This window comes from Chionomys nivalis, chromosome 25 (genome assembly GCF_950005125.1).
Source record: "Chionomys nivalis chromosome 25, mChiNiv1.1, whole genome shotgun sequence".
Taxonomy (NCBI): Eukaryota; Metazoa; Chordata; class Mammalia; order Rodentia; family Cricetidae; genus Chionomys; species Chionomys nivalis.
The window spans coordinates 26,353,983-26,367,164 of record NC_080110.1 but is presented as its reverse complement, the minus strand read 5'-3'; the positions used below and the strand labels follow the sequence as shown (position 1 = coordinate 26,367,164).

The 13,182-nt window shown below is 40.9% G+C and overlaps 1 protein-coding gene across 3 annotated transcripts in view; it reads right to left on the bottom strand.

The window, feature by feature from the left end:
- Positions 1 to 13,182, bottom strand: part of Ptprb (protein tyrosine phosphatase receptor type B) — a 110,856-nt gene that overhangs the window by 59,450 nt on the left and 38,224 nt on the right. For all 3 annotated transcript variants that reach the window (XM_057757449.1, XM_057757448.1, XM_057757447.1), the window contains 5 exons: positions 11,281 to 11,559; positions 10,070 to 10,327; positions 7,864 to 8,127; positions 5,702 to 5,971; positions 2,196 to 2,456 (listed from right to left, as the gene is read on the bottom strand). In XM_057757449.1, coding sequence (XP_057613432.1) covers positions 2,196 to 2,456; positions 5,702 to 5,971; positions 7,864 to 8,127; positions 10,070 to 10,327; positions 11,281 to 11,559 — 1,332 coding nt within the window. The remainder of the gene's footprint in view (positions 1 to 2,195; positions 2,457 to 5,701; positions 5,972 to 7,863; positions 8,128 to 10,069; positions 10,328 to 11,280; positions 11,560 to 13,182) is intronic.

The window sequence follows — 13,182 nt, the reverse complement described above, 5'->3', positions numbered from 1 at the left end:
ACTCGCGCCAGGTAATTTCACAGCTGGAATTCCCAAACGTATGTGTTCAAAATTCTCAGACGGACTAATTATGTTAAACTAGATCTGAGTTGACAGCAGTCCTGCGGAAGAATCAGATGAAAGTTCTTTCTGAAATGCATCTTCAAACAAAGCCCTAGAGAATACTCACAGACTAAGATTCCAAGGAATATATTCTTATAGAAAAAAAAGAAAGAAACATTTAAAGAAATAAAGCAGTATGAGCAAATAGCCCCCAAAATCAACAAACAGTAGCCCTTGACTGCTGAAGTTCAGAGTTCAGTATAATGACTGACAGAATGCAAAGCTAACATTTTTATTAAATATAATTATATGTAAATATTACTATATTTATATTTACATATAGTTATAAAAGAATACAGCTGAAACATATCTAAAGGGCTTGGGAGATAGCTCAGTCATAAAACTCTTGTTCAGTGTACATGTGTGTATGAGAGAGAGAGAGAGAGAGACAGAGAGAGAGACACAGAGAGAGAGAGACAGAGAGAGAGAGAGACTGTGGGACTGTGTGTGTGTGAGTGTAGTATATATTTAACTAGAGGGCAAAATAACATATATAGAGAGGAGAAAACCAAAGAGAACATATAAAAGTCAAAACTATAACAGAATTTAATAGATGAGAGAGAGCTGAGAGAGCTGGAAAGAAGAATTCATGAGCTGAAAACACAGCTGAAGCAATCGTGCAAATTGCAGATCAGGAAGTAAATACATCAACTGTAAAGCTTGTTACAAATGGGGAATGGGAAGGAGGCAAGAGACAGTGCAGGAGAGTTAATCACGGAAAATTTCCAGGATTGAGGAAAGACGGTGGTCTGAAAGAACAGATGTGCCAACCAATCTCGAGTAAAGGAGCAAAAGGATTTCTGCACCTAGATCGTTCCCCTGGAACAGCAGGATGGCAGAGGTAAAGGGAGTGGTGGTTATAACAGCCATATTAAACGGACTTCTCATGGGAAAGGAAGGATTAGACCAGAAGCCTGCTTCTTAACAGACAATAAGTACCAGAGAAACTAGAAAAATACTTTGTGTCCTGATAGAAAATACCTTTCAAGATAAAAAAATGTAAGAAAACTGCTTTGCATGACTGAGATCTACGTAAAGACATACCCAGAAAAGAAAAAAAAAAGTAAAAGCAGAGAGAGTTTGTCCGTAGGACTTTTCAATAAGGAATTTAAAAAATGTCCTTCAGAACAAAGGACAAACCCTCTTACTTGGAACTTCTGAAACACAGGAAAGAAAGACAAACAGGTGGTTAAGTTGAAAGGAAAGCTGAACAGAGCATAACTTCACAAAGCCATGTTTTTGGGCGGTACAATTTACAAGGAGTGATACAGGGAATGGAGGAGGCTCAGCAGTTAAGAACACTTGCTGCTCTAGGAGACGGCCTGGGTTTGTTTCCTAGCGACCACAGGGTGGCTCACAACTATCTGTAACTTCAGTTCCTGGGGACGGGACATTCTCTTCCAGCCTCCTCCGGAGGCACCAGGCACACACATAGCAGTACACACACATACATGCAGGCAAACACTCAAACATATTTCAACAAAGCTGAAGAAAGAGGGAAAGACCATACAGACAACCCAGGGCATCTACACGGCTAACACCAGTCTTGGTCGGGATGCTATTTCCTACATCACTGAGAAAACCATGGGGATTCTAGGAGCCGGGTTCAACATTGCATATGCCCCTGCTGGCATGGGTACTCAAGTCCTTTCTTTCCCTGCAGACACTGAAGTGCAGTTATCCATGCTCCTTCTTAAAGCCAGTTCTCGCATAGCGCTATAGATACCATAGCCCTCACTGAATGACAACACCTTCACCTCCCCTGACAATATCAACATCCCCCTTTCCTTTAGCTGTTAGAATCACTTAAAATATCCTGCTCTTTTCATAATTAGAAAGAATACTTTTGCCCATACTTCCTATTCTCTGGAGTGTCCCCTTTTTCTCTTCTCTTTTTCAATACAACTTCATGGTAAGGTTATTCTCTACTGCATTCTAGTTAGTAAAATACAGCTAAGGAAAAGAAGAAATTTGGTAAAAGAGAGAATACAAAAGAAAGGCTCTTAATGGCATGCCAAGTACCTAATAAGCATAGATATGTGCAAGTTTTTGAGGATACCATTGTAAAATGTAAAAATTGAGAATATCATTACCCGTTCTTCCTTTTGTTGAAGATGACTGTTTTAAATCTCCACTCATAGTAGTGATGGTAGCCTTGTAGTTTCGTCCAGGAACCAGGTCCGTAAAGGTGAATTCTCTGGTGTCTTTGCAGAGGGATTTGTGGATGACTAAGAGGTCTCTGTCAGTCAGGGAAATGATGTATTTCTCCCATTCTCCTCCAGGGGCCTGCCACATGATGCCCAGTGATGTCTCGTTAGCATGTTTGACACGAAGCTGGACGACAGCCAGGGGGACTGAGGAAAAAATCAATTGAGACTTGAGGTCATTGATCCAGTGACAGCCATCAGAAAATTTTAGAGACCATCTGTTCGGGGCTCTGCAGAAGTAGGGTGTGCTCTTAACTGCTCAGCCGCCTCGCCAGCCCCAAGACTTCTCTATTCTTGTAGATCCTTGTCTTGAAAAATCATTAAGAAAAATCCCGTGACCACAAAACTATAATGAATAGACTGTTGGACCAGTCATGACAAGCTCAACAGAGGCCTGAGTCTCAGCAGTTCACCCTAAGGAAATACCTGGTTCCAAGAAAGACCACAGACTGAGACCACCCAGGCACCACGCAGGAACAGACCATCCAAAGGTAACTCCTAATGTTCCAACAATTCGTGGATAGGATCACCTGCCAGCACACACACATCACTTTCCACCAGGACACCCCTAGACAAATGTCAGCCAATCAGAGGTCCTGAACCTTAGAAATCCCTCACCCCAACCTTTGCTATTATAAAAATACCACCCTTACTGAGCTCGGGTTTCTATGATCTCTTCAGTACATTGGACACACGGAGAGTCTGAGTTCAAACTTGAATAAGAATAAAGGCTCTTTGCTTTTACATACAGAATTTGGTCTCCTAGTTGACTTTGGGGCACTCCGTGATCTGGACATTCATATAGACTGTGATTGCTTATTTAAGTGGAGTGGGAACGTTTTACTACTCTCAAAGCCTTAAAAGACCAAGGGCCCCTCCCTTTATTTCTCAGAGAACCCTGCTGTGCCATGACGGGGAAGGCAACTGGAAAGTTATAATAAAGATCTTAATAAGGGCAGTCCTTATCTTAAAAGGATCTTTATTTCTTCCACTTCTTTAAAAGACGTTATCACTATAATTTCTAGAAGGTATTGCTAACAGCAAAATATTGATTCCACAAAACAAGACGGAAGCCAAATTTTAAAAAGAGTCAATTGTATGAAACTACAATTTTATTTGAAATTTTCTATAGTTCCGTGGTAATGGATCACCGCATCTTTCTCCATCTGTGTAAACAAGTCAGTGTTGGTTTGTGTCAAGGCCTACCTCAAGCTACCTTATTCATCGTCTGGAAGTGTGGTTTTAAAAAAACACCTTGGCTCTTCCTTTTTTTCCCCAAGGTATGAGATCGGTTTGCTTTGTGTGATATCTTCATCACATTCTGACAGTAAAGTTTGCTTTGAGTCAGAGGGTGGAGCTGGCCATTAGCTGACCAAAATTAACCTTAGAGGTTTTAGAGGACTGAGTACAGAGAGGAGACAGGAAGTAGTAAGGCAGAACTGAAAGAGGATCTCAGCCGTTTGGATGGAGGAACAGGAGAGATAGGAGGTCACTGGTGCTTCTCCACAGCTTCTCTGATCATTAAAATTCTTATCCCAATATCTGACTCTTGATTTTTATTGGTAAAGAATAATTAGATAAATGTTTCACCTGTTTGCTACTTTAATGAACCAGAAAATCTTGAGAAAAAAAAAAAAGAACCGTGCAAAACAAGGGGTTCATTTTTTTTGCGTTCACTCTAAGTATATTTGCAAAAACACCTAGGCCATCAAGGGCATGTGTTTCTGGAGAAAATCATCAAGTATCTGAAAGACACAATTTTAAAGAAACAGTGTGAACATTGCAGCCTTATTAGTATGTGGAGTCCAGGCCAAACAATGGGCCCCAAGAGAGTATTGAATTGCCTTGCAACTTGTGTTTAGAAATGCAGAGATAGACAGTTAAGGGTTTTGCGTGGATTCAGGCAAGCCTTAAAGATGCACACCGCTCCGAGCCAGATTTCATGGACATGAACCTTATCGGGAGAGAACAGATAGTTTCTAAACTAGGAGACGAGGTTCCACAGAAGAAACTGAAGAAATGATATAGTCTGAAAACAAATTGAGCAGGAAATAAATTAAAAATCAAAGTTGGAGGAGGGTTCTTTATAGAATTGCAGCAATGATGCTGGTCTCTACTGTTTATTCATCTTACATTTCTGGATTGCTTGAAGTGATTGACAAAATATGGGGGGGGGGGATGACAAAGACACCCGGTGCTGTGAGTGGTCGGAGTGTCTTTCTTATGCTGGCCATGCCCTTGATCACTATCCATCAGAGATTAATATTTGCAAAAGGAAAAGGTCCCTGAAAGATACAGTTGGTGAGTTAAGTGGTTATCACAACCATCCTGTTTGGCATTCTTCTCATGAGAACATTGGATCAGGGTAGTTATTTCTTTAGCAAGCAAGACTAAGAGAGATGAATTTCACTGTAAGTATGGGCTATTCTACATCCGAACGATCTTCATAGAAATGTTGAACTTGGAAGAATAACCATCACACTTCAAAGTTGAGAAGACAGATTTTATGGCTGGGGGGGGGGCGTTAATATCTGCCAAAGAAATGCAATATAAAGGTGACAAGGGAATGATCAAGATCTACGTGTCCTAACCCTGCCTTTCCTGTCATCCTAACATATCCCTTTCCACGTCAGTCACTCAACCCCGCTACCTGAACTCCTTCAGAGTAGCCAATATCAGGACAAGGCAATGGGAATTGGGTTACAGACACATTTTGGAAGATTGGTCTTTAGTCTCAGATTGCGTCTTTCCTGTTGTTTTGGCGTTTAAAATGGCTTTTCTTGGGTCTGGAGAGATAGCTCAGTGGTGGAGAGTACTTGCTGTTCTTGCACAGGACCTGGCTTCAGTTCCCAGCCCTCAGGTTGGACCCCTCACAAGTTCTTTTAACTCAGGTTCTTTGGGATCCTCTGCCCTCTGCTGGACTTAGGCGCACATACGGCTCCCCTCCAACCAACATAGTTTAAAGATCATAAAAAAGGGGGATGGAGAGATGGCTCAGTGGTTAAGAGCATTGCCTGCTCTTCCAAAGGTCCTGAGTTCAATCCCCAGCAACCACCTGGTGGCTCATAACCATCTGTAATGAGGTCTGGTGCCCTCTTCTGGCCTGCAGACATACACACAGACAGAATATTGTATGCATAATGAATAAATAAAATAAAATAAAAAAAGATCATAAAAATATATCCTTAAAATGTCTTTTCTTTCAAGAAATGATGGAATTACCAGTGGGAAAAAAAGCTTGATGTTAAAATTTGACAAAATTAAATGTTAGAAACTCTGTTAACCTCTTACTACTTCATTTCGAGGGAGTACAGAAATATAACGTCTCTGGTTACTTGAGACAGGGACTAAATTAAGTTCTGCCAATCACGAGCCCCTTCGCGGTTGTTTACCTGTCCTGCCTTGGCAGCGCTCAGAATTCCTCAGGTTGCCACTCTCAACAATGACTTCTGCCTCATACTGTCTTCCCGGTACGAGCTCCACAGCATCCAGGACATAGTGCGTTTCCTCCTTTCCCACGGTGGCATTGAGCAGCGCCACCGATTCATTGAAGAGCAAGATGCGGTAGTGCTCCCAGTCTCCAGCAGGGGGCGTCCAGTTCACTGCGAAGGACTTCATCCAAATCTCGTTGTAGGAAACCAGATTCCTCACTTTTTCTGGAACTAAACAAGGATATGCCAAGGAGGCATTAAAAACGAAATTTAAGAATATCCTTTTTCTTTTCACAGGAAGCAATATATAAAGTACACATTGTCTGCTTTTGTACACATTTGTATCCCTTCCAGAGATCTGTGTGCCTCAGGTGAGTATTTTTTTTTTCATTTTAAAGACATTTGACATTCAAGAAACACATGTGAAAATCACTTCATTACACAACAGCTATGCACTCTCTTGCAACACTGTTCCTAGTCTAGTGACGCGATTGCTGTATTTCTTTGCTTGTCTGCCATCCCCGGAGATCACACTGACATTGTATCTCATGGTGCGACATCTTTGGGAAAAGATGCTGGATGTTGTGGTCACGAAACAGTCTTAATTCTTTTTATTCCAACTGCACAGAACAAACTTTTTGCATCATGGCTTTAGGCGTGTTTGGAGTACACTCTGAGTCTCTTAAAAAAAATGACCAAATGAAACCCTAGGTCCCTCATTTACATCCGCATTGCTAACAAGATCAGACTTGTTCTCCTAGACTAACCCCTGACTTCTCCCTGCAGCCACCCTCCTTCCCTCTTCCTTTTAGCGTGTTCAGGGCTGTGTGCTGCAGAGCTGTGTCTCCTGAGCTCTGACTTCTGAGCTCTTGTTCCTATCCTTTATTCTCTCACAGACATCCCTTCTTCCCCCTTTTATTTTTCAGGAAGTTTAGACTTTCAGGGTTCTGCTACAAGGCCATTGCCTCTAAGTGTCTACTGATCTGAAGGGGAATGTTGCTCTCAGTCCCTTTGGGCTATATAGCTCTTTCTTGAGACCTCTAATGGCACTAAGATTGGACTAAGGTAGAACCATCTGGTTTAAAGTCAAGCTCCAGAATGTTCTGGCCAAATGATCATGAACAAGTTATTTAATCATCCCTGGTTATCTGTAAAATGTCTACACTAACGGTATAGCGATTAGCTTACAGTTTTCTTGTGATAAATGAAATAGGTATAAAGTGTTTATACGGGGCCTGACATGTGAAGTTAATAATGCCATTAGCATTTCTTTTTTTTTTTTTTTTTTTTTTTTGGTTTTTCGAGACAGGGTTTCTCTGTAGCTTTGGAGCCTGTCCTGGAACTCGCTCTGTAGATCAGGCTGGTCTCCAACTCACAGAGATCCGCCTGCCTCTGCCTCCCGAGTGCTGGGATTAAAGGCGTGCGCCACCATCGCCCGGCTGCCATTAGCATTTCTAAAGGGTTCTACTCTTGGTGTGTGTGTGTATGTGTGTTAGTCTTTGGTCAAAATGTAAGATCTATTAAGCAAAGGTCAGTTAAAAAACAAAAACAAAAAACAACTTGTATTGAACTACATAAATGACCCTGGAAAGATCCTGTTTTCATTTGGGGAAATACAAAAACAAGCCACCAAGTGGGTTTGCCCACAGGGTGTACTTTTCAGAACCTTGCCTGAAATCAATAGCACATCATAACCACTTTAAAAGTGTCCAAGGTTTGTAATCCAGCAATTTATTATGCTCAGTAACATAAATTAATAAAATTATTTATACGACACACAGTCAAGTGCTAACATCGCCTTATAATGAGTCAGAAATGCTCTCGCTATTGACACTGATGCTCGTGCATTTGTGTGACTTAGGTGACGTGGCGTGGGAGAGCAGAGAGCAAGGACACACGCAGGCCACACAGGAACCCAATCACATTTGTTTAATTGACAAATTGTATGCAATTAACCCTCTATGTTCCTCTGCTCTTGGGTTCTATTCTATAGGCATTCTAGGTCATAAAGACTCCCCTTCCCAGGGAGCAAAAGAAGCTCCCTTCTACATGATTTTGTCATATTCTGAGATAGACTTGAGCAGGACCGAGGCAAGCACAGACTATTTTGGAGGCTGACTTACCTGTTCGGCCCATCGCTGTCTTCCGAGCCGATAGTTCCCCAGAGATGCTGCTGATGGTAACTTGGTAAAGCCGCCCAGGAACTAAGTCTTTAAATTGAGTTTCAGTAACACGAGGCGCTAACGTTTTGGATTCCTTGATGGTCCCTTGGTGAGACAGGGTAATGTTGTAGGAATCTACATCTCCGAGGGGTTTCTGCCACTTGACTTTCAGAGAGGTCGAACTGGCGTCATTTGTCACCTTCAGATTTGAGACTTCCATAGGAGCTAATTAGCAACGGAAGAAACAGAGATGTTACTCCTCGGATCTTGCCCTCCCTATGACTACATTTTGACTTAAACTTTAACGCCTGCAGGACATACTGTATGGTCAAGAGAAAAATCACTTGAAAGGCAAAATGATACTGGAAATCCAAGAAAGATGGTGTTATGTCAAGAAGCCTGGATTCTGGCTGGGACGTGGCAAGCTGCCCCCAGAAGACTGGACAGTTCTCTGTTAGTCTCTTTGTGCCCTTGCTGTTCCCCGGGGAGTAAAGCTTGGTTAGAAGGTTTTTTGTGTTCCTTTGCAGCTCTGGGATTCTTTAGATAGAATTCACAAAGAGGTCTGCCATCTACTTAATTTCTCTTTGTGTGTGCTTGTCTGTATTTATATATTTAATAGTATTAAGTACACACTAAATAGGTTGATTAGTTGGTAGTTGTAAATATTTGTGTGCTAAAATACTTTTTACCAGGTTTTGTTCTGTGTATATGTGCATGTGTGTGTTTGTGTGTGTGTGTGAATGTACGTCACATGTGTCCAAGGGCCCACAAACGCTAGAAGAGGACTTTAAGTCTAAGGAGCTTGAGTTACAGGCAGTTGTGGGTGCCCACTGAAGGTGCTAGAAACTAGACTCTGGACGAGCAACCAGCACTCTTAAAAGCTGACCCACTACATTCCTCAGACCCACTGAAATACTTTTTATACTAAGTCATGATAAAAAGCTGTGTTACTCTTTCATCAAAGGAAAACTCATGCCAAAAAAGAAGAGTCGATGAATACATTTCCTACCTTTTACACACACTGTAACTGTGCCTGATAACATAACATAAATTAATACAATTTTGCTAAAAGGATGATTATAGCACAGTGATTTTGCACAGTATGCTCAGAAGTACAATTTACCTTGTTCTCTCTCTCTCTCTCTATCTCTCTCTCTCTCTCTCTCTCTCTCCTCTCTGTCTCTCTTTCTCAAACTGTCCCTTTGTCTCTGCCTTTCTCTGTCTCTGCCCCCCTTCTTCTCTCCAGTACAGGATAACCTAGAACTTGCTTTATAATCAAGGTGCTCATCAAACTTGTGATCCTCCTGCCTCAGCTTTCTGAGTGCTGGGACTGCAGGTGTATACCTGGCTGCATTTGTTCTTGATATTTACAGATAGCTCTTAAGATATCTTGTGCATTTTTCTTAAGAACATCATATATTTTTGGGGTGTGTTATAAAAGATATGCATATATGTAGGAGTCCCCAGTATCTTCTTCCTCAGCTTCCTATACTTCTATAGTTCCAGGTACTCTTCCTACTAGAACAATGTCAATGTTACTATCTATTTTACAGATTATTTTAAAATGAGATAACTACAAAGAGAAAAACTTTATCAACACATTACACTAATTAGCATCATTCAAATGTGAGTTCCATGAGAACTCAGGCATTGTCTAACTTGAAGTATATGAATTTGCAATGCTAGGCATATGCCTAACGCACAGTAAAAATGAATTAAATGAATCACATTAGTAAGTAGCACCAATTAGCTTTTTCAGTGTAGGTTAGGCTGTCTGACAGATATTTTCTTGGGTAGAGGGTTTTGGAAATGACTGTCATACAAGAACATATCTCTATACAACACTAAGAAAAGCACCCCCAACTCACTGTGGGTGATCACAAAGATAATAGTAGATGCCTATTTATGAGTCAGAAGTAGGGAGCCTTAAGCATGTATTAAATGGAGAAATTTGAACCATGTTATAACTTTGTCTACTTCAAAATACCACCAAGGGCTACCTTCAATTTTAGACGAAAAGAGGACTCTTTTTCTTTAATCAAGGGGCTATCTGTTCAAGTCTTTCTATACCTCATAGGAATTTCAAATTGTCCATTATCCAAATAACAAACCTGATTTAACCTTGGTTTGAGCTTTGCTCTTGTTTAGCTAAAGGAGAGGAACTTACCCGTCCTCACTAGTTTCCACCTAGAGCTTTGTAGTCCTGAAGCCATGGTGACAATAGTGAGGTGGTACAGGTGTCCAGGGGTCAGTCCATATAAAGTGTAAGAGGTGTCATGCCTGTCCACATCCCTGTCTTGAACCAAGGTCCCTTTATCCATGAGCACCAGCCTGTATTGTTCCACATTCCCAGAACCACGAGACCAGGAAATTAGGAGAGAATTAGGATTGGGGAAGACACCAATATCTTTCACAGGAGACGGTACTAGTGGAATAAAAACACATATCACAAGGTCATTCGTAATCCCCTTGTAGAAAACATAGACATAATTCTTTAATTTACATATTTATTTATAATTCCCCTTGTATCTTAATTTGTATCATAGCGATAATTAGTAACGACCCTCTTGAGAGTTCACTGGAAACGTCATTAACCACCTTTATAAAGTCCATAGGCTTTAAGGGCTAAAGGGACATCATACATTGCCTATTTTATCTCCTCTGCTTCATAGATATTAAGGTAGGTGTGGCCAAGGCAGCGTACTGTTGCCAATGACAATAAATCGGGGAGATAATGGAACAAACCTTAGGAGATGAAAAATGGAAAGAGGCAGAAGTAACCAGAGACAGAGATGAGAGCAAGCTACAGGACAGCCATGCGTTTCCTGGGAGTGGCATCGTGACGCATGGGGACACTCGATAGATTGTTTTTTGCCATATTCAGGAAGCAAACACTTACTTTAAACACAGTATCCAGAAAGACATAATAACTTGATATTATGAGAATATATAAAAGAGGAAACATGCTTTGTGATGCAAATTTGGCAAATGAGGCAGAAAATCTCATTTTCATGGGTTCGAATTAGATGTGTAGGGAGTATCTATTTTAAATAAGAGAAAATTCTGTTTTCTGAGAAATCCGGTGCCTTGTTCAAAATCACCTAGCCAAGTAGTACTACATTCACACACCCCACGCTCAGTTCAGTCTCCTCTCCCTTATAACCGCCTTTTGAAAGGTTATTTACTTTTTTTCATGTATGATGGTGGCATAGTCCCATTTCCTTAATAACATATCATTTTGAAGGTGCCACATAGGGCTGGACAGTGTTTGCCTAGCATGCAGGGGTCTCTGGGGTTTCATCCCTAGCACCATCAATAAGAAGAGAAAGAAAAGAAAACATATTGCATGCTATTAACCACAGACAATACAGATCTTACCTGTTGACCCGTTGGTATACACAGGAAAGGAACGTTTTTCTCCAGAAACAGCCATGATGGCGATTTTGTAATTACTGCCAGCAGTGAGGTTCGAAAAAGTGTATTGCCTCCGTGTGGTACTCTTTTGAACTTGGACCTCTTGTATCTTTTGATTGTTATCATCAAATAGTTGCACCTCATACCATGTGACTTTTCCAGAAGAAGGGGTCCATCTCACCTGCAGGGTGGTTGAGGTTGTCTTCTCCGGGCTGACTTCAAAGCTAGCAGGAGGCGAAGGGTCTGCAAGGCAAACACCATCAAAGAGAAGGCAGCGTGAGGGCTTTGAAACTAACTGTTTATTCTGCTGCAGCCAAGGGTCTTGTTCCTTAAAAATTTAAAGAATCTGCTACCTGGTGGGGAAAAAATCCGGCATGTGGTTACACCTGCAAACCCACTGTTCGTTTGTTTTTTTTTCAAAGAAAGGGCTCCCTTACTTATTAGTGACTATTTGATAAGTTTGATAAGACTTTTTGTTAAGGTAGATCTGACCTTGATAGCTCAATCAGTGTTTTCTTTGACTTTCAAGTTCAGCCTGTCTTTTTTTTTTCAAGACAATGACAAGCATCCAGCCTGTGCTTGATTAAATACCAATGATCCAACCAGAAAATACAAACTATTAAGAGATAATAGGCATTTGAAATTTGCACTCTGTCTCTTCCTAGGTTGTGGGTTCTTGGTGTCATTTACACACATAGGTTTGAGTAGTTTTCAGCTATTAGATAACCACAAAAGACACAGATTAGATATTGATTCTGAAATAGACTTGCTTACCAAAATCAATGTTCCCAATTTCTGGAATTACCAATATCCCTAGATTTTTAAGATCTTAGTCTGGAACATGCTGGAGTTGCCAGGGACCCTAGGGCTAGTAGAATTGATAGTGTTTTGCACCTAACAATTCACTTCATTTCAGTTCTCAGAGTCAGAGTCCGTTTGGGGAACACAGCTCCGCCTTTGCTGAATCTCCACCGTTGAAGTTCAATCAGCACCAGATTGGGAGCTAGGTCAACAGCCTTTCACAAGCATAGTGACCGTCAAACATATGAAATTAGACTGTTCCGACTTTGCACACAGAGACCAGGGCCACGGAGAAACATCCACCTGAGAAAAATTAGCAATCTTGCATGGTTCTTGGCCTCAAAAGTCAGAATGAGATATTGAAGAGCTATGTATGAGTCAGGCCATTTGTTTGAGTGGCATAGCTATAGAGACCTCAGCTCCATCCACCTGCTGACTGGCTGCATTTTCTTCATGACAGCAACAATTACGGACCTTATAAATCCGGCCCTATGGCTTGGTTGTTCTATACTTAGACAGTTTGTAATGTTCGAAGTCAGCTGCCATTATGGTTCCTATTACATGATAATAATCTGCCATGGAACTAATGGCATAGAGTCCTAGAGAGCACGGACTTTGGAATCAGACGGAGCTGTGTTCAAATCTTGGCTCTTTATATACCATTTATGTGACCCTGTGAGTGAGTGGTACTCCATCAAAACTTCTATCTCCCTACTTGTCTGGAGTGTGATGATGATGATGATGATGATGATGATGATGATGATGATGATGATAAATACCAGAGTTCCAAGGAATTTTGAGAGCAAATCAGATATAGAGGAGATTTTACCCAGCATGCAATGGGCACTCAGTACAAAATCTTATTTCAGTTCCCTTTATCAAAGAAATAAATGTTTTCTTATAAATCTCTGATAACAAGGAGGCAAAAGTAAAACAAAAAAAATTGCAAACTAAACTGACAATGTCTTCAATTGCTTCTGTTATTTTTTTTTAAAGTCTTGGTAAAATTTTGGAACTAATTTTCTAATTCAAGCTAAAATAACTTTCCAAGATGATTTTTAGTTC